The following is a 26,511-nucleotide window of genomic DNA, read 5'->3' as shown; positions in this document are numbered from 1 at the left end:
CGAAAGTCTTAATGTTTCTATATCTCTCTTTCATCTATTATTGCCGACAATTTCCTGCAAATGCCGTCCAAATATCATCTCCAACAAACGCTGGCTGCCGCTGCACACTGACACATAAATATATATTTATGTGTCAGTGTGCAGCGGCAGCCATGGCGGCTGGAGTTTGTTGTAAATGAGCATTTGGATGGCATTTACAGGAAATTGTCGGCAATAATAGATGAAAGAGAGTATAGAAACATTAAGACTTTGGTATTAAATAGATTTCGTATTTATTTAGCATTAATATTATTGAAACGCTCCAAGTGCCTGTGGGGAGAAGCTATAGGGGACGTTAAAGGCATAATAGGCCATCGATTATGCAATTTTAACGAATGCTAGAGTAACTGGCACCTTGTGTAGTTAATAAGTACATTACTTATAGCCAAACGCGTATTCGTTTGTCCAATATCACTGCTGGTTACTAAGAAATGTCTAATTGAAATCCACAGTCCACGAAATCGTTGACTGACTTGTTTACAGTTTCGAAACCCCATACTTCGAAACGGGTGTGATACAGATTTATAGTCCACCGACATTTTCGCACGCATGCAAAAACGCACGCACGCATGCATTTTCGCTCGGCCGTACGCAATGCTAGCGATAGTACAGTACGCGTAACTGTATACGTAACAGTAGCTCTGATTGTAATGAACGTGGAATCGCACGTAGCGAATCACGGATGCCTTCGTGATAATGAACGTAGGCTGTGTTGGGGGCCAACGCTATGAGGAGGATCGCGGACTAACACGGCCACAGACTAAACATGGAAAAAGCAGACGGCACTACGCGTATTTACGTATATGGTCAAACGAAAATACACTTCTGTGTCTGAAATTGAAGACTATGTGGGTACCGCGTTCATACAACCCAACGTTATTTACTTTGTGCCCGCAATACGAGAATAACACCGGCAGAGATACATTGCTAGCTAGCTCATTAGTCGTTATATAAGGGCATCCGGCGGGACCTAAAACAATTCTTTCTGCTAAAACACCCGTAGCAACATGATGAACGTTGCCTACGCGAATTCGAGACTATCTTTGGCTTAGGCAACGCAATTTAGCTGTTGGCGCCAGATTACCAAGATTTACGCGGATTTCATTTAGACATTTCTTAGTAATTAGCTGTGATATTGACAAACTAATACGCGTTTGACTATAAGGTAATGTACTTATAAAACTACAGAAGGTGGCCATGTTTACTGTAGGCATTCGTCAACTTTGTATAATGCAATGGGCCTATTATGCCTTTTAAGCCTGGAAAACCGCAACTTCGGCCTATAGCGCGAACGGACGACTAACTAGATTGCATCGAGGAACGCTGATTAACTAAATGCCACCTGCGGCTCGATTAACAGACGATAGTAAACTGGCGGTCGTGCGCGGACACATATCTCGTAGATTCGTTTACCAGCGAATTGGCTTACTCGCTTAATGACTTAGCCTCGGTTTACTTTGATATTCGATCGGTTCCCGCCATGCTTAATGCCGCCGGTTACCAGAAACATTATACGTTCGTTCATTCGAGTACTGTATGTCTATGCTGTATTCTACAATATCAACACGATCGAATCTGTTCGACGTCTATTAGCAGCGTTCGGTATTTGGCTTTTCTTACCCAGTATTGATATCGCATTACAGGCGGCCGTATGGATTTCTAAGTATTGCTGGCGCTGTAATTGTTCAGCAACTATAATGAGGTATTGTAATAATACTAAATAATGTAGAACTGTTATGTTAGCGAGTATATCTGCTTGTGGCACTAGCTACTGCGATGGCTATATATTGGGTCGATATATTGTATCGATGCTGCAAGGCATCGCTGCTTGTTGCAGCGGTATATGTAGTGTAGTACTAGCTTGAGCGTATCGGCATATAAACTATAAAATCGTACACCCGCGACTGTATACTTATAAGGCGCAAGTGGCGCACTGCTTTCTTAGCGGGATCATCCTAAGTTAGTTCCAGGTGTTATGTTTCGTGTGACTCTCGGTCACAGTCAGGCAATCGTATGTAGACTATTAACAGTGAACAACCAATAATAACTATAAGTATTACCAGGAGTAAGATAATATAGGATATATATATTATCTAATCCTAATATAATATAATATAAATATTTATAAAATATAATATAATATAATATATCCTATATTATCTTACTCCTGGTATTACTGTGCGATAGCTATGGAGGTTATCGCTGTATCAATGGGGCAAGTGATAATTGTATATCTCCTGTAGCGGCTTGTTCACTACAAAACTCATAGCGACATGAAGCGCTGCTTTACTTCTACACACTGCAGCGGCGCGGGTACATTGTAGCTCGGCTCAAACACAGTATAGCAGCGTAACCGGGATTCATAAACCGTCAATATATATCAAAGTGAAATCAATCTAAACACGGACGTTATTAAACTTCAATGAACACTCGATAGGCAACACAATAGCTATTTAATTACCGATGAAAATATATAAGCAGGCAGCTGACGTTGACGTTATTTTCGCTACTCGTTCCTCATGGGACCTAATTCCCGGAGGAAAACTATCACGGCTGCCCACCATGGTGACATGTTTGTTTTTCAGGTAAAAACAGTAAACCGCCCCTCTCTCCTCTTACCGCCCAATTCAGTTATTTTAATGTGTTCATGAATGCTCGAGAGGAAATCTCCGGGAACATTAAACACGTCGCCTTTTGGTCCCTGTGCAAGTTTTGATGTTAATTGGATTGTAGCCAGGGCGATTCAGACGTTTTCTAGCAAGGAGGATGTCCAGATACGTGCAGGTTAGTACTCGCCTGAATTGTAGTGACCTTGAACGGTTGCAAGGTTATGACAGAGTCGCGCACGTACGTCACTTCCGAAATAGAGTTAGCTAGGCTCAGCATGTTAATTAGTTAGTTGTGTCGGCTTTACAGGCGTGCACACAGAGCTCCAGCCCTAAAGGTAAACATCTTCTGTTAGGTGTAATGGGATTAATCATGGCCTATTAATAATTTAACCTCACCTGGCCTGAACATAGTCCACAGATACCGATGACGAATAGGATGTTGAAAACCGCAGAGGCCAACTATAGTCCCTGTGCCGACGTCACCCTTAGCAACAAAGACGCCCTAGAACAATAAAGCCAAACCCTTTTAACACGTTAGAGTTTAACGCACATTAAATACACACGCAAGCGCGCAAGCGCACACGCACAAGCGTGCACATGCACATTCACACTTCAACACATTTTGTTTTATCATGCGCCATTTCGCATCATGCACGCATTCGTTTTTGAGAAAGAAATCCCTTGCGTTGAATGCTTAGCGGATAATCGCGGAAAGATAACAAAAGGGGTTTTCGATCGCCAATGAAAAGACCCAATATTATTTTGATAATTGTAGATCTTGCTAGTAGTCACACTGTTAGGGACGCCAACGGATTATTTGGGACATATGTATAGCGAAGCCAATCAAACCCGTTGAATTTGTGATAATGTATAATAGTAATGTATGTAGTAGTATGTAGTAAAAATTAGGATCATCACAAACGGAGAAACGTGCACCTATAGTCTATGCTCACGTTCTTTATTTCAAATTACACAGTCCACACGCACGCGCGCACGCACGTACGCACGCACAGCACGCACAGACGAACACAGACGCGTACACCCCCATATATATATATATTGTGTGTGTGTGTGTGTGTGTGTGTGTGTAGGCCCTATGTGTATATATATGTGTGTGTATATAATTATCTAGATATTATTGCATAATATATCTATCATTTCTTTCGCAATCAGTTTCTCTCTCTCACATTCACGTACATATTTACAAGAGCTAATAATACCTATTAATTAGGTATATATTAGCTCTTGATATTTTTTATTCGTATCATACAACTCCTACAATACATAATATACATAAATGTATGTGTATATACGTGTCCTGCAGAATCAATACGCTGGTGGTAATATGCGTATATGACACCATTTGCGGACTTCACTAGTAATAGATTGTCGGAGTCTTACCTATGATAGACGTGATAACTCCGGAGCGGAGCTTCCCCCGCCATGAATGTTGCCCGCTAACATCCTCGCTGAATCCCAGTTGCTAGGAGACGAGAATACAAGAATGAGTTAATTTTCTACACGAGTTCACGCAAAGCTATGTTTTTCGCTGTAGCCGTACGCTATAGCTATATCTTCAACTCCATTGCTTTTGATCAGTAAACGCATATTTAATTACTTCGACAAAATTGTGCTTTGTGCGACCATAGCGATTAAAAAAGATATTACAGTCTGCACAGGATTGCTGCCATATATGCTTTATCTGTTAATAATACTATGTAATTACATTATAATTAAATGAATACACACATATACAACACCAATGAACGAATAAACGGACGAATGAATGAATGAATGAATGAATGAATGCACGAATCAATCAATCAATTAGTCAAGCAAGCAATCAATCAATCAATTAATCAAACCAAACAAATCTAACAATCAAACAAATCGAGCAGTTTGGTTGCAAAAACAGTAAATAGATATAATATACAATAATGAGCTGTCTTGAATGTCAAATTGTTATTTACCTAAACAAACTGTCATCGCTATTTATAGTTATAAATTATAAACGAGCGTGCGTGCGTAAATATAACAAGTACGCTCTCTAACGACTTCATAATTAACGTGTGAAAAAACAACATTAGCAGGTGTTTATATTTAAACTATAATTATGGATTATGGTCAGGTCCCAACTTAACGTGTCTCAGTTAATTTAAACACCCATGAATATTGATTTTTAATGTTTAGCAAGAAAATCGTTTCGCCAATATTCACATTGTACACAATAAAGACACACCTCAATAGGTATCGTGTCCTTCAAGCCGTCAAGAGGTTTTCAAGAAAATAAATAAATAAATAAATAAAATATTTAGAAATATAGAAATTATATAGAAATATATACTATGTATATATATATATTTATATATATATATATATATACATATATATATGTTATGGTGAATCAATAAGCAAGCAGACGCCAAGATAAATATGTGACTGGTAATGTTAGGGTATGTCGCTTGCGCACGCCAGGAGAAATTGCTGGGAAACCGTGTGTGGAAATATTGGCGTAGCATTCACGTAGCCTATTCGCACGGGCACCTGGAACGTTTTAATAATAAAATGATGATTAAACAAACACGAAAATGTATTCCAACCAAATTTTTAATGTTTCTCTACTCCATCATTTGCCTATTTTAGTCAATAAGCTTTACGGTTCTGAAGTGGTTGTCAATTGCCGGGGTAGTAAGGTTTCTCAGCCTATAAAATGCCGCGAATGCTTGCGCAAAATTTAGCCTTTGACTCAACCAAAGTCCAGCTCCTGCCTGTTCACGGGCAGAACCGTTTTTCACTAACAGGAGAAGGGGCAAAAGGCGGGTTACTGCGGCTTAACCAGTTTGCTGTCTTTGTGGTGTTTCCATCTACTGTCTCTTGGTTACTCATCCTTTGGGCTTCCTTCTGGTCTGGCTCCTGGTTGATGCAGCCTTTCAGAACCCAGCTCTCTAGATGCTGTGATTTCTAAGGTTGGTGTTAGGAAGGGCATCCAGCGTAAAACGCTGGCTCCATTAAAAGTCATGGTAGTTCATAGTAATCGTATCAGAAGAAAACGGGACTCCTAATGTCGTTAACGGTAGGGTGGGTGTCGGAGCGTGGCATCGCCAGATCGACAGCTGCGACCGCGCGTCAAAATTTCGTATTGCAACATTGAATGTTGGCACAATGAGAAGAAGATGTAGCGAGTGGTTGAGACCTATCTCAAGGAAGGAGGATTGACCTATGCTGTCTACAGGAGACTAGGTGGAGAGCTGGGTCAGCTCGCATGATTAGTGAAAAAGACTCAAGTACAAGTTCTTCTGAGCTGGCAATGATAAGGCTACCGGTGGAGTTGTAATTTTTCTTGCTTCAGAAATTGGTAGATAATGTATTTGACATTAAAGCGTATTTCTGACAGAATTATCCTCATCAAAATTACTGTTGGTGTAAACATCCTAACCATTGTTTTCAATATATGCTCCTACAAGTGGGTCTGGACGATAAGATCAAGGATGCCTTCTACGATGGAGCTTCAGTGCACCGTGGCCAAGAATGGGAATCTGAGACCCTGTTCCTCTGGCGGTGACTTCAATGGTCACATCGAAGTGTATCCGCTGGTTATGAAGGCGTTTATGGTGGTTTTTGGTTTTGACGATCGCAACACCGAAGGTGAAGGACACTTGAATTCTCAGTGGCCAATGGACTTGTCATCTGTAACTCCTTCAAAAAGAGAGTAAACCATCTTATTACTTATCAGTCAGGAGGCTGCCTCCAGCAAGTTGATTATATCCTTGTCAGACGTCGTGACTTCAGACTTGTTTCCAGATGTAAAGGTCCTTCCCTGTGAGTAATGTGCCCCAAACACAAGTTTGCTCATCTCTGACCACTAAGCACGAAAAACAAATTTTTACCCCCAAACTCCACACTTAGAAATTGAGAGATCCTGAGGTAAAGAACGAATTCCAGAAAGAGGTTGAAAGTATACTACACGACAATCGCGCCTCTTCAGTCGATGAAACCTGGCAGCTTCTAAAAGGTAGCGCTACTGAAGGCAACTGATACAGTTTGTGGGTACACGAAAAAGGTAAATAGAGGAAGCAGACTTGGTGGTGGGAATGATTCTGTCAGTTCTGCTGTAGAAAAGAAAAAGACATTTGTGGAAAACGTGAAAGAGGGTGGCAGCAAACAAGAGTACCTTAAAGCTAAACAGCATAGCTAAGCGTGCAGTATATGCTGCAAGAAGAAGGCAGAGGAGAGTAGATTCGCAGATGTTGAATCAGGGAAGGAAGACGTTATCCGTTATCGCCAAGCAATGAAGAAAGAAAAACCAGGAACATCGTTGGTGATAGTTGCGTAAAAGGATGATCAGGGGCAATCTCTCCCTCAGTGATAATGCCAAGAAAAAGGCGTGGAAAGAGCATTACGAGTGTCTACTTAACGTCGAATTCCCCTGGTCTGTTGAAGATTTACCTATGGCTGAACCTGTTGCTGGGTCCCCCCTATACTGGTGACTCTGGATGGTGTTGAAGCAATCAAGCAAGATGAAGCCTGGCAAGCCTGCGGACCTACTGGTGTCGTTGCTGAAATGCTGAAGGCCTCTACTGACGTTAGTTGTCTCTCGTGTCCAATCTCGTCGCGAACGCCGCAACTAGCTGAGAGTAAAACTCCCGAGGACTGGGATGATAGTTATATCATCAACCTGTATAAGGGCAAGGGTGAAGCCCTGGATAGGAGTAACTACAGGGGTTGGAAACTAGCTGAGGCTTGTCCTGAAAGTCATTGAAGAGGTGATGGATAAAGTGATTCGTGATATTGTGGCTATAAGTGAAATGCAAGTTTGGTTTCGGGCCAGGAAGAGGAGAAGTGATAGCAATCTTTATTGTGCGGCAATTGCAGAAAAATACTTCGCCAAAGACAGGAACTTATTTTTCGCCTTTGTTGATCTTGAAAGAGAGGCCTTCGACCGTCTTCCGCATGAAGTTCTTGTGGTGGGCTATATGACCACGACTGGATTATGCCTGAATGGATAGTGAGCACAAGTCAATCAATGTACGCTAATGATAAGCCGCAGAGTTAGGATTAACAATTCATATAGTGATCAATTTAAAGTCTAGGTTGGAGTGCACTCAAAGCCCGGTTCGCTGACCCGCTACTTTCATTATTTGTAGCTTGAGGCGCGCTGTCACTGAATTCCGCACCGGCGGTTGTCCTTGGAACTGTTATACGCTGATGTACTTATCATAACATCAAAGTCATATAATGAGGTTCAAACAGAATCTTGACACCTCTGCGAAGTCTGGGCTGGAGTCGAAGGGCCTAGCGTAAACAGTGGCTAAACCAAAGATAATGATATCTGGTTGCTAACTAAAACTCGCCTGAGCAGATTCTGGTAAGGCATCCGTGTGGTGTTTGAAAGGAAAGGGGTTGGCGCGTAAATTGCAATCTTGTGCAGTGGCTGTTCTCACTGGATCCACAAAAAGTGCAGTCATGTTCGGAGCTAAACCTGTTCCGGTCTGACCCCGCTTTAATGTAGTAGGTGCGCTGCCCGGGCACAGCTGTCCATCGATGAGGCCTGTGACCATGTGAATGTTAGGTGACCATGCAGTGGCAATTGTCGGACATCATTTTGCTCTCTGGGTGACACTCTCTGTCTGGTGGCGGCTGTGAGGCTGCCCACAATTAACAAGCGTAAGAACTGCTTGGGGGAAAATTCAGTAGAGTTACTACCTGTCCGTCATACAAGAGCCTGTCCCCCCCCCCCCCCCCGCCGCCCCCCAACTAAACAAAACACGGCCATGTCAGAAATCTCCTCGAGGGCCCCCTCCTCAGTGGATCGACAACGTTGTTATACACGCCAAAGAACAGACGAAATTCCACACACTAGCCTAATCTAGTATAGTCTACGTATGATTTATTCTCAATAAACACAAACTCAAACGTTAGCAACAATAAATAACAATCCTCCCCAAATGTTTTTCCAAACCGTAAATACTAATCACAATCCATGGGGATCGACTGGAGTATAGCACATTCAGAAAATCTATGGCCTGAGCCAAATAGTAAACAAAGTGACACCTGTCGGGGACATTATTATGGGGTTCGACTCGGAATCTTGTAGTCCAGACGCAGGTTTTTTTAAACAATATTTTGTGTTTTACTAGTACGTGTATTATGTTTTATCAGATCTGACATGCTGTCCCCATCCTGGTTGCTTTAAATTTTCTTTTACTAACTGACAGTGGCGCTCAGCGGACAACATTAATCTTTAGCGAGCAAATTATATTGGTCTTTATTTCATGGCACATTACGTTCCCTGCACCATTACAATGCGATACTTTTCACAGCTATATATATATATATATATATATATATATCAAGAGTAGATAATAACACATGTGTTATTATCTACTCTTGATATATATATATATATTATCGTTTTATACATTTTATATGTTTGTAGACGATACGGGAAATTTTACTTGTAGATGCGCTATACGATATCTCTGTTGCGTAGTGTTAGGCTGGGTGAATGCATATAGTCAATGCATGGTCTACGCACCACCGAGTACCATAGGCAATGCATACATAACCCAATAAACAACATTCTCAGTAGATCTGATCTTTAATGCATGACTGATTCAATGGACATATTTTCTAGTGCTCTCTCATATAATTATAGCAGTGATCACATTAGGAACTCTATTCAATCTACAGTTTTACCATATTAATCAGTGTGGTTATAAGTTTTAGTATGTGCGTTGCCCCCATCTTGTATAAGTTGGTTTCATCAGTTGTTGAGGTTTTCGTGTTTACTGTTACCTGGTAAAATTTTAGATACATAGCTCGTTTATTAGTTTTAGTAAGTGTACATCATACACTTTTGGCACTTTGAGCTGCCCCTGGTATTGCTACGCGTCACTTGTTTAAACTGGAAACCTTTTAGGCCTACTGCACCAATGGTAATCAGCTTGCAATCTCATATCATCATTTTTACTACATCTATCGTCATTTAATAAATAAATAAATAAATAAATAAATATATATATATTATATATATATATATATATATAATAAATATATAAATAACCTGCTTATTACTAGTTATAAGCTATATTAATGAATTTGAATAGCCAACCATATCGATGCGGCTATTTCGTGCATTATATGTGGAAAATTTCCAGTAATTCAGACAGATGAGCAGCCCCGCCAATCTCATCTATCCATAGATCTATCTATACAATGTCCATGGCGTACATAACCGCATGCCTACATCGTATGACTCATCTCGCAGGCACAGCAATTACGATTTTGTGGAGTGCGAGTGAAACTATCGGAACTTCTACAGTCTAGAAATACGAATTTTGCCTCTGCTTTTGCTTTAGAAGTATCGATGCGCGCGCCCTCTGGGGACGAGCCACGGTCGTGGCGTGAATGAAGAACTCTATTAGCTCGAATACGAAGTTGGCCGAGCCGTAACCTCGGGAGCACGAGCTGTTTGATTTCCTACGAACGTGCAGCCTAGCGGCGAGTGAACATTAACCGTCCTTGACGAATTAACAACCGTCGGCTCAGATGTTCCAATTTAGTTTTACGCTGAATTGATGTTATAATTATGAGCTTTCGCTACCATTCGATTGCGCCAGGTTCAACTACTATCTGCAGAGAGATGTTATATTATGCATGGCCGTCCCTAAAGGCACCTTACTCGGCATGCCACCTAATGCACCCGTCGTTTATAGGTGCCATCCACAGGCAGGCATTCACATTGGTGGCGATAGCCGAAATTTCATGCTTTCCTTGTTCCTTTTGACGATGTTAGTGCGCCCGACTTTCGCCTTTACGCCTCGTCATCTTGACTGACGGTAAGAAATATCAACGAAACGAAGAAAAAATCAAGCGCGATCATATCTCCGCCGCAATATTGGCTTCATACTGGCTTCAGATTATTACTTTCGGCTTTTTTTTGGCAAGGCGAGACTTCGGTAGCACGCATAGCTGACATGTACACATTTCCGAGCAAACTCGTTAACCGTTCTTGGGCAATGTCGAGTAGAGTAGACTGTATACGACAGAGAGAAGCGCGAAGAGGTGACGTGGCGTGCTCAGAGCGAGTAAGGTGTTTCATTCACTGCCGTTAGCACGCGTTGAGCGATTAGTGTGCGGTCGTTGCGGACAAGCGTGATAAATGATGGCGAGATAGATCATCGATTACATTACTGACAGGGAGATTAAAGCTACCATCGGTGTAATAACGCTATGAGTATAGTAAACATAGATGTTATAATGTACTTCTCGTAAAGTTTATCTAAACAGCGGATATTACGTGAACGCAACGTTAGTATCAAGCGGAAAGTCAGAAAACCATGCAAATAACACAAGAAATTATTGTTGATTCGGGCAGACTTTTCCAATATACCTTCTCCCTCCCCCATCCAACCAGCCGATCGAGTGCAATGTTTAGTACAGTCACCATCCATGACAAATATCTCTGTGGTGATTCATTACAAATCCTATTAACTGTTTACGAGCGTTTCGTAATCAAAACAATTTCTAAAACCATTTCGTACTGTAGTGTCCGCTGATCGATACGGCGAAAAAGCGATCGTTGTAGACGGAATGAACGCTGAATAGCAGAAACATTACGAATCGACTTGATGTGAGGCGTCTGCCGCGTCTGTTGACTGTGTTTGTTTTACGCCATGAATTCTTACATTCGTATGTCAGTCGTCGACACTGCCGTACCCAAACACCAGCAACATGTTGCAGACTGAGAAATGTGCGCCAGAGCCAAGAACTTGGAGACAGATATCGCAAAACAGATCGCAACGAGCATACTTCACGCATGCTAGCGTACACTATACTTCGCCCATATTGAGTTGATATATAACCAGTTGAGCTGAGCGATCTAGTCAGCTTCCACCGGGCACTTGGCGGAGCAGCCCGTGTCAATATTCCGCCCACTGCATCCAGCGCCGCGTAATCTCCATTGCCTAGCAACGCATTAAGGAGAAGCAGTCGCGCCAGGGAAAATCTAAAGTTGCGCACGCCGAGCTGTGACTGCGTGTTAATCGGAAGGCAGGAGAAGCACAGGCACTTGGAGGCGTTTCAATAAAATATAATACTAAATAAATACGAAATCTATTTACTACCAAAGTCTTAATGTTTCTATACTCTCTTTCATCTATTATTGCCGACAATTTCCTGCAAATGCCGTCCAAATACTCATCTCCAACAAACGCTGGCTGTCAGTGTGCAGCGGCAGCCATGGCGGCTGGAGTTTGTTGTAAATGAGCATTTGGATGGCATTTACAGGAAATTGTCGGCAATAATAGATGAAAGAGAGTATAGAAACATTAAGACTTTGGTATTAAATAGATTTCGTATTTATTTAGCATTATATTTTATTGAAACGCTCCAAGTGCCTGTGGGGAGAAGCTATAGGGGACGTTAACCTGGAAAACCCACTTCGCCTATAGCGGAACGACATAACTAGATTTCATCGAGGGACGCTGAATTAACTAAATGCCACCTGCGCTCGATTACAGACTGTAGTAAACTGCGGTCGTGCGCGGACACATATCTCGTAGATCGTTACCAGCGATATTGGCTTACTCGCTTAATGACTTAGCCTCGGCTTATTTGATATTCGATCGTCGCATGCTTAATGCCGACCGTTACCAGAAACATTATACGTCGTCATTGAGTACTGTATGTCTATGCTGTTTCTACAATATCAACACGATCGAAATCTGTTCGAGCTATTAGCAGCTTCGGTATTTGCTTTTCTTTACCCAGTATTATATCGCATTACAGCGGCCGTATGATTTCTAGTATTGCTGCGCTGTAATTGTTCAACAACTATAATAATTGTAATAATACTAATAATGTAGAACTGTTATGTTAGCGGAGTATATCTGCTTGTGGCACTGCTACTGCGATGCTATATATTGGTCGATTATTGTATCGATGCTGCAAGGCATCGCTCTTGTTGCAGCGGTATATGTAGTGTAGTACTAGCTTGAGCGTATCGGCATATAAAACTATAAAATCGTACAACCCGCGACTGTATACTTATAAGGCCGCAAGTGCGCACGCTTTCTTACGGGATCATCCTAATTAGTTCAGTGGTTATGTTCGTGTGACTCTCGTCACGTCAGGCAATCGTATGTAGACTATTAACAGTGAACAACCAATAATAACTATAAGTATTACCAGGAGTAAGATAATATAGGATATATATATTATCTAATCCTAATATAATATAATATAAATATATATAAAATATAATATAATATAATATATCCTATATTATCTTACTCCTGGTATTACTGTGCATAGCTATGGAGGTTATCGCTGTATCAATGGGGCAAGTGATAATTGTATATCTCCTGTAGCGGCTTGTTCACTACAAAACTCATAGCGACATGAAGCGCTGCCTTTACTTCTACACACTGCAGCGGCGCGGGTACATTGTAGCTCGGCTCAACACAGTATAGCACGTACGGGATTCATAAACCGTCAATATAATCAAAGTGAAATCAATCTAAACACGGACGTTATTAAACTTCAATGAACACTCGATAGGCAACACAATAGCTATTTAATTACCGATGAAATATATAAGCAGCAGCTGACGTTGACGTTATTTTCCTACTCGTTCTCATGGAACCTATTCCCGGAGGAAACTATCACGGCTGCCCACCATGGTGACATGTTTGTTTTTCAGGTAAAAACAGTAAACCGCCCTCTCTCCTCTTTACCGCCCAATTCAGTTATTTTATGTTGTTCATGAATGCTAGAGAGGAAATCTCCGGGACAAATTACAACACGTGCCTTTTGGTCCCTGTGGCAAGTTTGATGTTAATTGGATTGTAGCCAGGTGCGATTCAGACGTTTTCTAGCAGGAGGATGTCCAGATACGTGCAGGTTAGTACTCGCCTGAATTGTAGTGACCTTGAACGGTTGCAAGGTTATGACAGAGTCGCGCACGTACGTCACTTCCGAAATAGAGTTAGCTAAGCTCAGCATGTTAATTAGTTAGTTGTGTCGGCTTTACAGGCGTGCACACAGAGCTCCAGCCCTAAAGGTAACATTCTTTGTAGGTGTAATGGGATTAATCATGCCTATTAATAATTTAACTCACCTGGCCTGCACATAGTCCACAGATACCGATGACGAATAGGATGTTGAAAACCGCAGAGCCAACTATAGTCCCTGTGCCGACGTCACCCTTAGCAACAAAGACGCCTAGAACAATACAGCAAACCCTTTTAACACGTTAGAGTTTAACGCACATTAAATACACACGCAAGCGCGCAAGCGCACACGCACAAGCGTGCACATGCACATTCACACTTCACACAATTTTGTTTTATCATGCACGCCTTTCGCATCATGCACGCATTCGTTTTTGAGAAAGAAATCCCTTGCGTTGAATGCTTAGCGGATAATCGCGGAAATAACTAAAGGGGTTTTCGATCGCCAATGAAAAGACCCAATATATTTTGATAATTGTAGATCTTGCTAGGTAGTCACACTGTTAGGGACGCCACGGATTATTTGGGACATATGTATACGAAGCCAATCAAACCCGTTGAATTTGTGATAATGTATAATAGTAATGTATGTAGTAGTATGTAGTAAAAATTAAGATCATCACAAACGGAGAAACGTGCACCTATAGTCTATGCTCACGTTCTTTATTTCAAATTCACACAGTCACACACGCACGCGCGCACGCACGTACGCACGCACGCACGCACAGACGAACACAGACGCGTACACCCCCATATATATATATATATATATATATATATATATATATGTGTGTGTGTGTGTGTGTGTGTGTGTGTAGGCCCCTATGTGTATATATATGTGTGTGTATATAATTATCTAGATATTATTTGCATAATATATCTATCTTTCTTTCGCAATCAGTTTCTCTCTCACATTCACGTACATATTTACAAGAGCTAATAATACCTATTAATTAGGTATTATTAGCTCTTGATATTTTTTATTCGTATCATACAACTCCTACAATACATAATATACATAAATGTATGTGTATATACGTGTCCTGCAGAATCAATACGCTGGTGGTAATATGCGGTATATGACACCATTTGCGGACTTCACTAGTAATAGATTGTCGGAGTCTTACCTATGATAGACGTGAATAACTCCGGAGCGGAGCTTCCCGCCGCCATGAATGTTGCTCCCGCTACATCCTCGCTGAATCCCAGTTGCTAGGAGACGAGAATACAAGAATGAGTTAATTTTCTACACGAGTTCACGCAAAGCTATGTTTTTCGTGTAGCCGTACGCTATAGCTATATCTCAACTCCATTGCTTTTGATCAGTAACGCATATTTAATTACTTCGACAAAATTGTGCTTGTGCGACCATAGCGGATTAAAAAGATATTACAGTCTGCACAGGATTTGCTGCCATATATGCTTTATCTGTTAATAATACTATAATTACATTATAATTAAATGAATACACACATATACAACACCAACGAACGAATAAACGAACGAATGAATGAATGAATGAATGAATGAATGAATGAATGAATGAATGAATGAATGAATGAATGAATGAATGCACGAATCAATCAATCAATTAGTCAAGCAAGCAATCAATCAATCAATCTAGCAATTAATCAATCAATCAATTAATCAAACCAAACAAATCTAACAATCAAACAATCGAGCAGTTTGGTTGCAAAAACAGATAAATAGATATATACAATAATGAGCTGTCTTGAATGTCAAATTGTTATTTACCTAAACAACTGTCATCGATATTTATAGCTATAAATTATAAACGAGCGTGCGTGCGTAAATATAACAAGTACGCTCTCCTAACGACTTCATAATTAACGTGTGAAAAAACAACAGTGAGCATGTGTTATTATTTTCACTATAATTATGGGATTATGGTCAGGTCCCAACTTAACGGTCTCAGTTAATTTAACACCCATGAATATTGATTTTTAATGTTTAGCAAGAAAATCCGTTTCGCCAATATTCACGTTGTACACAATAAAGAAATCCTCAATAGGTATGTGTCCTTCAAGCCGTCAAGAGGTTTCAAGAAGATAAATAAATATAGAAATATAGAAATATAGAAATATATAGAAATATATATATATATATATATATATATATATATATATATATATGTATGATCAATAAGCAAGCAGACGCCAAGATAAATATGTGTCTGGTAGTGGTTAGGGTATGTCGCTTGCGCACGTCAGGAGAAATTGCTGGGAAACCGTGTGTGGAAATATTGGCGTAGCATTCACGTAGCCTATTCGCACGGGCACCTGGAACGTTTTAATAATAAAATGATAATAAACAAACACGAAATGTATTTCCAACCAAATTTTTAATGTTTCTCTACTCCATTTTGCCTATTATTAGTAATAACTTTACGGTTCTGAAGTGGTTGTCATTGCCGGGGTAGTAAGGTTTCTCAGCCTATAAAATGCCCCAATGGCTTGCGCAAAATTTAGCCTTTGACAACCAAAGTCCAGCTCCTGGCCTTCACGTGGCAGAACCGTTTTCACTAACAGGAGAAGGGGCAAAGGCGGGTTACTGGCGCCTTAACCAGTTTGCTGTCTTCGTGGTGTTTCCATCTACTGTCTCCTGGTTATCATCCTTTGGGGTCCTTTCTGGTCTGGCTCCTGGTTGATGGCAGCCTTTCAGAACCCAGCTCTCTAGATGCTGTGATTTCTAGGTTGGTGTTAGGAAGGGCATCCAGCCGTAAAACCGCTGCTCCATTAAAAGTCATGGTAGTTCATAGTAATCGTATCAGAGAAAACGGGACTCCTAATGTCGTTAACGGTAGGGTGGGTGTCGGACGTGGGCATCGCCAGATCGACAGCCTGCGACCGCGTCAAAAGTTTCGTATTGCAACATTGAATGTTGGCACAATGAGAAGAAGATGTAGCGAGGTGGTTGAGACTATCTCAAGAAGGAGGATTGACCTATGCTGTCTACAGGAGACTAGGTGGAGAGCTGGGTCAGCTCGCATGATTAGTGAAAAAGACTCAAAGTACAAGTTCTTCTGGACTGGCAATGATAAGGCTACCGGTGGAGTTGTAATTTTTCTTGCTCAGAAATTGGTAGATAATGTATTTGACATTAAGCGTATTTCTGACAGAATTATCCTCATCAAAATTACTGTTGGTGTAAACATCCTAACCATTGTTTCAATATATGCTCCACAAGTGGGTCTGGACGATAAGATCAAGGATGCCTTCTACGATGAGCTTCAGTGCACCGTGGCCAAGAATGGGGAATCTGAGACCCTGTTCCTCTGCGGTGACTTCAATGGTCACATCGGAAGTGTATCCGCTGGTTATGAAGGCGTTTATGGTGGTTTTGGTTTTGACGATCGCAACACCGAAGGTGAAAGGACACTTGAATTCTCAGTGGCCAATGGACTTGTCATCTGTAACTCCCTCTTCAAAAAGAGAGTAAACCATCTTATTACTTATCAGTCAGGAGGCTCCTCCAGTCAAGTTGATTATATCCTTGTCAGACGTCGTGACTTCAGACTTGTTTCCAATGTTAAGGTCCTTCCCTGTGAGTAATGTGCCCCCAAACACAAGTTGCTCATCTCTGACCACTAAGCCACGAAAACAAATTTTTACCCCCAAACTCCACACTTAGAAATTGAGAGATCCTGAGGTAAAGAACGAATTCCAGAAGGAGGTTGAAAGTATACTACACGACAATCGCGCTCTTTCAGTCGATGAAACCTGGCAGCTTCTAAAAGGTAGCCTACTGAAGGCAACTGATACAGTTTGTGGGTACACGAAGAAAGGTAAATAGAGGAAGCAGACTTGGTGGTGGGATGATTCTGTCAGTTCTGCTGTAGAAAAGAAAAGACATTTGTGGAAAACGTGGAAAGAGGGTGGCAGCAAACAAGAGTACCTTAAAGCTAAACACATAGCTAAGCGTGCAGTATATGCTGCAAAGAAGAAGGCAGAGGAGAGTAGATTCGCAGATGTTGAATCAGGGAAGGAAGACGTTATCCGTATCGCCAAGCAAATGAAGAAAGAAAACCAGGACATCGTTGGTAATAGTTGCGTGAAGGATGATCGGGGCAATCTCTCCCTCAGTGATGATGCCAAGAAAAAAGCGTGGAAAGAGCATTACGAGCGTCTACTTAACTTGGAATTCCCCTGGTCTGTTGAAGATTTACCTATGGCTGAACCTGTTGCTGGTCCCCCTATACTGGTGACTTCTGGGATGGTGGTTGAAGCAATCAACAAGATGAAGCCTGGCAAAGCCTCCGGACCTACTGGTGTCGTTGCTGAAATGCTGAAGGCCTCTACTGACGTTAGTTGTCCTCTCGTGTCCAATCTAGCGAACGCTATCATAGCTGAGAGGAAAATCCCCGAGGACTGGGATGATAGTTATATCATCAACCTGTATAAGGGCAAGGGTGAAGCCCTGGATAGGAGTAACTACAGGGGTTGGAAACTAGCTGAGCTTGTCCTGAAAGTCATTGAAAGGGTGATGGATAAAGTGATTCGTGATATTGTGGATATAAGTGAAATGCAGTTTGGTTTCGGGCCAGGAAGAGGAAGAAGTGATGCAATCTTTATTGTGCGGCAATTGCAAGAAAAATACCTCGCCAAAGACAGGAACTTATTTTTCGCCTTTGTTGATCTTGAAAAGGCCTTCGACCGTCTTCCGCATGAAGTTCTGTGGTGGGCTATATGACGACTGTGTTTGCCTGAATGGATAGTGAGCACAGTTCAAGCAATGTACCTGAATGATAAGCGCAGAGTTAGGATTAACAATTCATATAGTGATCAATTTAAAGTCTAGGTTGGAGTGCATCAAGGCCCGGTTCTGAGCCCGCTACTGTTCATTATTGTACTTGAGGCCCTGTCACGTGAATTCCGCACCGGTTGTCCTTGGGAACTGTTATACGCTGATGACTTAGTCATAACATCAAAGTCATTAAATGAGGTTCAACAGAATCTACACCTCTGGAAGTCTGGGCTGGAGTCGAAGGGCCTCAGCGTAAACATGGCTAAACCAAGATAATGATATCTGGTTCTAACCTAAACTCCCTGAGAGATTCTGGTAAGCATCCGTGTGGTGTTTGAAGGAAAGGGGTTGGCCGTAATTGCATCTTGTGCAGTGGGCTGTTCTCACTGGATCCACAAAAAGTGCAGTCATGTTCGTGACAAACTGTCCTCTGACCCCGCTTTTAGATGTAGTAGGTGCCTCGGCACAGCTTGTCCCATCGATGGCAGGCCCTGTGACCATGTGATGGTTGGTGACCATGCAGTGGCAATTGTCGACTCATTTTGCTCTCTGGGTGACACTCTCTGTCCTGGTGGCGGCTGTGAGGCTGCCACAATTACAAGAGTAAGAACTGCTTGGGGAAAATTCAGAGAGTTACTACCTGTCCTGTCATACAAGAGCCTGTCACTACACACCCATGTCAGGGGTGCCATGTTGTACGCCAGTGAATGTTGGCCTTTGAGGAAGAATGACATGCTGCGTCTAGGGAGGAATGAGCGTGCGATGCTGAGATGGATGTGTGGTGTGAAGCCAGAGGACAGAGTCAGCTCCGGTATCCTGCATGAGAGGCTTAAGATCTGGAATCCACCCCTTAGACGTAGGCGTTTGCGATGGTACGGCCATGTACAGCGGAGCAGCTCATGGATAAACACAGTCACCAGCCTTCATGTAGATGGATGTCAAAGAAAAGGAAGACCCAGAAAGTCGTCGAAAGAGCTTGTTAAGGAAGATCTGAGAGTGTGGAACCTCACAGATGAGGACACCCTAGACAGGGTTAAGTGGAAGAATGTTCTAAGAACCACCACGCAACGTCCAATCTGCTAGCATGTGGAACGTGGACGTTAAACGGATATGATGATGATGATGAACTTTCTGTTAATGCTGTTCAAATGCTCCTCTGCAACACACAAGTACACCGCGCGCACGCCGCTGTGCACAAACAACAACATTATAATTTGCACGGGAAATTATTACTAATAATAGGCGAAAGAGAGTAGAGAAACATTAAAACTTTGGAAGTAAATACATTTCGTATTTATTTACCATCATTTTATTATTGAGTGCCCGTGTCTATTCGTACATCGCGACTATCATTTACGACTTCAATAGTATCATCGAATCAGTTTAATATATCATAGCGCCCTATATATTAGCTGTTTTAAGTTACTGTAATAATTTGCGGACAGGCATGGGCAATGCGTCACTATTACTCACGTATTGGTATACTACACGTACGTGTGACATTACAACTCGTGGCGGCAGCTATTACCATACTGCACGAAGCCTTTCGTTATTTCAGGTTTGTGCACTGATAATTTCCTACGAGTTGCCTAAGCCGATGAGTCCAGTAGAAATGCACACACATAACTTTGAGTTTTTTCTGATAATCCGATTTTCTAAAGCCCGCACTACATTCTTCAACTCACGCATCGCTCTTATATGCTAGAAAATCTCGCATTTTAAAATTCAAATTTATCTGAATGAGAAAAGCTAAATTCACATAATCACAAAAGCCAATACAGTAAAAACCCGCGTATAAGAACCTAGATTTTTCCAAGTTAGCCTCAATAGGTTCTTATATAAATGATGCTTACTGAAAAATTAGGCTCAAAAGGTTCTTAAATAGGTTCTTGTTTCTACTTTTAATATGTATAAGCTTATACTTGATTCAAATTGTGTTAAAATTTGCTTACACGGACTGCAATTTTTGCTAATTAATACCCATGATGGGCTACAGTGTAAGTTTTTCAGTGCTTATCATACTGTATGATACAATATGTATCCAAGGAAACAAAACAACATGCAAAAAGATGCGTGCCAAAAAGCTATAGATACAGCCAAGAGCAAAATGTATAAAAGTTTACCAAATTTAATAAATCGCTACAATGCTGGCCAAGAGAAGGACCTTGAGATCCCTGTTGACTATAGGTTGGTTGGAGATAGGGATTACTTGAAGAGGTTCACAAGGAAACTTCAAACCAAAGAATTTGCTGAAGAACTCAGTATTAGTGACATTAGAAAGTGCTAACCAGCATTCAACACAGCTCTGTGATTGTTTTTATTCAACAAAACAATACATCTGCTGGTCTATTGGATTCTGAATGGACATACAGTACTGTAATGTGGAAACAATACATCTGCTTATTTCTCATGTGCTGACAAGAACTATGTTTCACTGAAGAGATGCTTGGGCTTGTATTCTTGTTTGATAATATTTTACATTTGGAGATATATGTAGGTAATGCAGTACTGTGTCTCAATAACAATGCCAGGGTGCTGGCACATTCATCGATATTGTTGAGCTCATCTTTTTTATTTTACCTGTGTTTCTTTTTAAGTCTTCATCTGCATAGAAAATTAAGAACCTACTTTAAAATCTTAGCCTAAAACAGGTTCTTATGTAACGGGGTCTAAATGGGAAATTTTTTGCCTAACAGGTTCTTAAAATCTAGGTTCTTATACGCGGGTTTTTACTGTATATGATTATATGTAACCATGACGACATAACGTGAGTAATGCTTCTATGGTCGCAATAACGCCAGCCAAATGCGCAGTAGGCCTACGTACGTAATCAGTTGTAGAATGATGAAAGTGAACAGTGAATAGTAATCTTTGTTGAATTTACATGAATTTTTAAATATATCATTAATAATACGATTTTAGCATCGTTCTCACATCGTTCTCTGGAAAGGTTTTGTCATGACGAACCTATATATAAGAAAAAATCTCAATATTATACAAGTAACCCTACAGAATTACAGTTGGGTGTATATGAGTGAGTGTGTGGGCGTGTTCGCACGTGAGGGCGCGCGTGCGTGCGTGCGTCCGTACGTGCGTGCTTCCGTACGTGCGTTCGCGCGTGCCTACGTAATCGTTACCTCGCATATTTTTTCCAATGACGATACGAAGTAATCGTCGCAGACGATGGCGAGGGCAAGGAACATGTAGAGCACGACTAGGATGTGTATGGCGACGGCTCCATGCTTGCGCTGCTGGTTAGTAAACGCGTCCGGCGGGAACTCGTGATACGCTAGAGACGCAATCAAAGTAATTAAAAACATATCGATTTTGCGCGCATCGAATGAAATTGCTTGAATTGATAGATTGAAAACGATTGAATAGTCCAGTCGCGCCGTGTATAAAAGCTGCATAAACTAAACTAACCTAACCGCATTTACTAGCGCGCGAGCACTGTGGTATTTCGAAACAACATTTACTCCGATGATATATTTTTACGTTCGTTTAGTCATCGCCGCGTTCGCTTACCCGGAGGCGTGCAGTGCGGAAGCTTCGACGATGACGTGTTTGAGATGTCAAAGCTTCGATTACCGCCGTCAAGATTGTTATCAGTGACACTGGTGTTCGTCTCCAGCAGTCTCCTTAGCAAGACGATGGAACTCCCTAACCGGCTCGATTCCTCGAACTCCGGCGCCGAATTTTGCCGATCTGCAATGTTGAATGACAATGATAAGTTTGTCGCGAGTCAGTCGAGTTCGTCTGTTCGGCCTTGTTTGCCTACACGTCGGTTGCAGATCAAACAAAACAGTATATTGACTTCGACAAAACGCTGCTCGTCTGTTGATTGTAAGCCTCGATCAAATGTGCAGAGTTCATGTTATGTTCAGAGAGTTCACGGTGTGCTAGAGAGTTCGTCTGGTGACCAATATTACCATCACAGAAATGAAGTGATAAGTCTGAATCGAATAGCATCCGTTCCTTTGTACGGCGTTACAGTGACAACATTGTTGGTCATCGACAGCCTGGTCAACACAGGCCGACGATTATTTTACAGGCCGTCAGTGAGGTGTTGAAAAACAAATGATATTAATGTCGGGAAGTAAATGGCTGATGTGTGAAAATTCACGTGTTAACGGAAAAGATTCAACGTGTATTCGTAAATTACGTAAAATCACGTAAATCGTAAAATCACGTGTTAACACGTCACGTAAAATTCGTAAATCACGTAAATTCAACGTGTTAACGGACAGATGTGAAAAACAATATTATGTTAGAGGCTAGATGTTATAGCCAAAAGGCGTGTTTTCAGAAACTGTTATCAACCATTGTTACTGTTACTTTGTTAACTGTTATTACCATTATTAGCCTAAGACGTAGCAATCTTTACACAAAATCTTATATGCAAAGGTTCTTACATCCTAAACTTGATATTTCTGACAACTAACCCATATGTCAAAAACCACGTGTTAAAATTCTGGTATCGAATCGGTAAGCGTGAAATGACATTTGCTCTATAGGTTGCTGTGTGTGCTCTAGCCACTAGCATGAAATGATAGTTCACACTAGCCATGAAATGATAATAACGATGATATCGTCAACGACGACGACGATGATGATGGTCATAATTCTTGTCGTGATAATGATAATGATAATAATGATGGTGATGATGATGATGATGATGATGATGATGATGATGATGAAAACGATAATGATAATGATGACGATGCTGCCGCCGCCGCTGCTGCAGGTGATGACAATGAAGTGGTTTCATTGGGGGCATGATATAGTATAATGTTCTATAGACTTGATAGCTAAATAGATATATAGATAGACAGATAAATAGATAGATAGCATATAGTCGTATAGAGAATAACAATTTATTTCCTGGTTTCGATTAGCCATGTATCCGTATCACCATAGATCACACAGCATAAAAATGTGATAAAATTAGTAACTCCTGCTATAATACTCTCTTCCAATCTTTACATAGATATCCAGTGGTTTGCAATAATTTCCTATCAGGAATACTGACGATAGAGTTGTGCGCCGCACCTAAGCAATTTGTGTAATGATTTTTATTTTATTTATTTATATAAGCATGGGCATTATTTATAGATGATTGATCATAGATAGAACCACTTCGCTGTAAATATAATATAATGATAACATTTCACGATTCACGAACATATCTCGCTAGATGCGTGCCTCGCTCTACGATTGCGTTTTTACAGTTAACACGGTGAGCGGAGAAAGAGAGAGAGAGAGAGAGAGAGAGAGAGAGAGAGAGAGAGAGAGAGAGATGAGAGAGATTGCGAGGGTAGGTGTAAGCCCGTGACATATGATAAAGAGACGAGTTCGGATTTGATTGACAGATAGGTAATGCAGGAAGTAAATAGATTGGATAATAGAATGTGAGAGTACGATAGAGATATAAATGCACCCTGCGAAAATTATAGATAATATCAGATATATATATATATATATATATATATGTGTGTGTGTATATATATATATTTATATAGTCCGGCGTGGGACTTCCTATTACATTTTCCCCATAGCTGCAGTGAGGGCATCCCCTAACCCAATATTGTCAGCAAAATAATTATATACAAGCAGGAAAGTTTCCACAACGAAACCGGTAGAAGGAAGAAGCGATGTAGGCCTATACACGCACGCACGCACGCACGCACGTACACACGCACGCACGCATGCATGCATGCATGCATGCACGCTACGCTCACACAAGTACTGGCTGCACGGTTCGTGGCAATAATCAATACCAGTGAAAGTGGTAACCGAAATTAGCACTCTCCTCTCTCTATACGAGTCGTCTATATGTATGCCAATCTCTCGGAACAGAGCTGAGCATATATAGCAAATTATTACACCTGTGGTAACTACGAGGGGGGGGGGGGGGTGGGGGGGGGGGGGGGGGGGGGGGGGGGGGGGGGGGGGGGGGTATAATATATGACAGTAATAATAACTGAAATAGAACCGCATACGAGTAGGAGCACACGCGTTATCTATAGCACACCGTATTACACGAATACGTAATTACAGGTGTATTTATAGCTGCCGATAAACCATGTGAGCATCTACAGGTGGGATACCAGCGAGGCATGCCAGGGTTACTAACTCATTATACCGTTCGACACTAAACCCTAGAAAAGCCTCTGTATACGCGAATATGGTCGATTCGTACTCAATGTATTACCGCCGTGGTTTCCGAGACAGGTATGTAGGATTAAACAGAGGTTTCACTAGGCTAGTTGAGACGGACGCCGAATTAGCAGAAAAGATGAAAATGATGAAAATTGATAGAAAATTCACTGGCAGCGTGATCTCGTCTCCCCACCACGCTCACGCTAGCAGAACACACACACACACACACACACACACACACTATATATATATATATATATATATTATATATATATATATATATATGTAGGCCTATATCACGAGCATATGTACATTGTACAATGTATTGTATTTATGTGTATTTATGTGTATTTATGTATTTATGTTTTGTATATATTTATGTGTCAGTGTGCGCGCAATGGCTGCGGCGTGTGTTTACAGTTGAAACGCTTCAAGTGCCTGTGCATTGTACAATGTATACAATGTAATCATTGTACAATGTATTATACAACGTACTGTATTACAACTATTAATACAAATAATACATGTATGATTAGCTCTTGATGTATATATATATATAACGTATATAACTTGTTATATGTAATACGTATATATAATTATATAAGAGATCGTAATCTCTTCATGGGCGTCCGTGTGTTGTTCCTTATTATATATATATATAATCAAGAGTATAATGTGTGTGCGCGTGTGTGTGCGAGCGTGCGTGCGTGTGCGTGTGCGTGTGCGTGTGCGTGTGCGTGTGCGTGTGCGTGTGCGTGTGCGTGTGTGTGTGCTGCAACGTGAGCGTGGTGGGGGTGGGGGGGATGGCTTGATCTCACTGCCAGTGCTACCACTGTCTACACTCGCTAGCAGTGATCGCAGACGAAACCGTATAAAATTTCGAAATCACGCTAAGTTTCTTATTTTCTTCTTAGAACAATACAGGATACACTACAACAATTAATACAGGATACAGCGTACGTGGCCATGTATCTCGATGCGTCCCGCCCTCGATTATAATCATCGGACGTTTCTATAAAGGTGTAATCGAGCAGGCGCGTATAGACAACGCTGCTCGAAGCTCCGTAACTAGTTACACTAATAGCTGAGCTATCAGCGACATCACTTCCTGCGCTGTCAGTTCTAACGTGCCGAATGCGCCATCATATTCGTAATTATGAGAGTAAAATGGCTCAGGCCAATCACTTTAGCCGTCAGCTATGGCAATTTTTTTTTCTGAATTTCGATTTCCCCATCGTACGGCTCGTATTGCTAACGGCATCTACCTACCCCCCCCCACCCCCCCGCAAAAAAACCTGCCGAGGCTCAGTATCTGTGATATGACATTAACAGAAATCCGTGAATTAGTATCTGACAATATGCTTAAATCTGTGCACGGGGGGGGGGGATCGAAGACGTACTGTCGTTAACGACGACCACCGACCACAACAGCGTCGGATTAGCGAATAATGAGAGTAATTTTAACCGCGATCATTACCAGCGGTGGGCGTGCCTACTCGGCCAAACCCATAATCAACAAGTTCGGATGTCGCGTTCTTCGAGTCTCGCTTTCACTAATTAGCGATTCGTTTTCTCGATGTTTGATCATTTTCGAGAGCTAATTCGCGACATTGCTGATTTTCTTCGTCGTTTTCAGACATATTTGCTTCCTGAGAATGTGGATTACGATACATATGCATAGAACAATCGATTTTCATGCTGCAGCTTGTCGAGTAAGATATTTCCTATCTTCTGCGTGTGTGCTTCCGTGTGTGTCATACATAATGCGGCGTTTTTCTTGCTGCCATTGGCCGCCATCGTTTCTTCTCATCTCCATCTCCCGCTTCCTCTCTCCCCATCCCTTCCTTCCCTTACCTAGTTAATCTTCCTATTTTCCACTTTTTTTACGCGCGCGTTCTCTCTCTCTCTCTCTCTCTCTCTCTCTCTCT

At 41.4% G+C, this 26,511-nt stretch overlaps 1 protein-coding gene across 1 annotated transcript in view; it reads right to left on the bottom strand.

The window, feature by feature from the left end:
- LOC106808769 (sodium/potassium/calcium exchanger 4-like) overlaps positions 1–26,511 on the bottom strand; it is an 85,503-nt gene that overhangs the window by 55,755 nt on the left and 3,237 nt on the right. The window contains exons 2-5 of the mRNA XM_014811614.1: positions 21,950–22,129; positions 21,562–21,713; positions 14,788–14,872; positions 13,768–13,871 (exon numbers count right to left, since the gene is read on the bottom strand). Coding sequence (XP_014667100.1) covers positions 13,768–13,871; positions 14,788–14,872; positions 21,562–21,713; positions 21,950–22,129 — 521 coding nt within the window. The remainder of the gene's footprint in view (positions 1–13,767; positions 13,872–14,787; positions 14,873–21,561; positions 21,714–21,949; positions 22,130–26,511) is intronic.

The sequence above is a fragment of the Priapulus caudatus genome, unplaced genomic scaffold, assembly GCF_000485595.1.
Source record: "Priapulus caudatus unplaced genomic scaffold, Priapulus_caudatus-5.0.1 Scaffold303, whole genome shotgun sequence".
Taxonomy (NCBI): Eukaryota; Metazoa; Priapulida; class Priapulimorpha; order Priapulimorphida; family Priapulidae; genus Priapulus; species Priapulus caudatus.
Note: the sequence above shows the minus strand (reverse complement) of the source record. Positions and strands in the feature narration are given on the sequence as shown.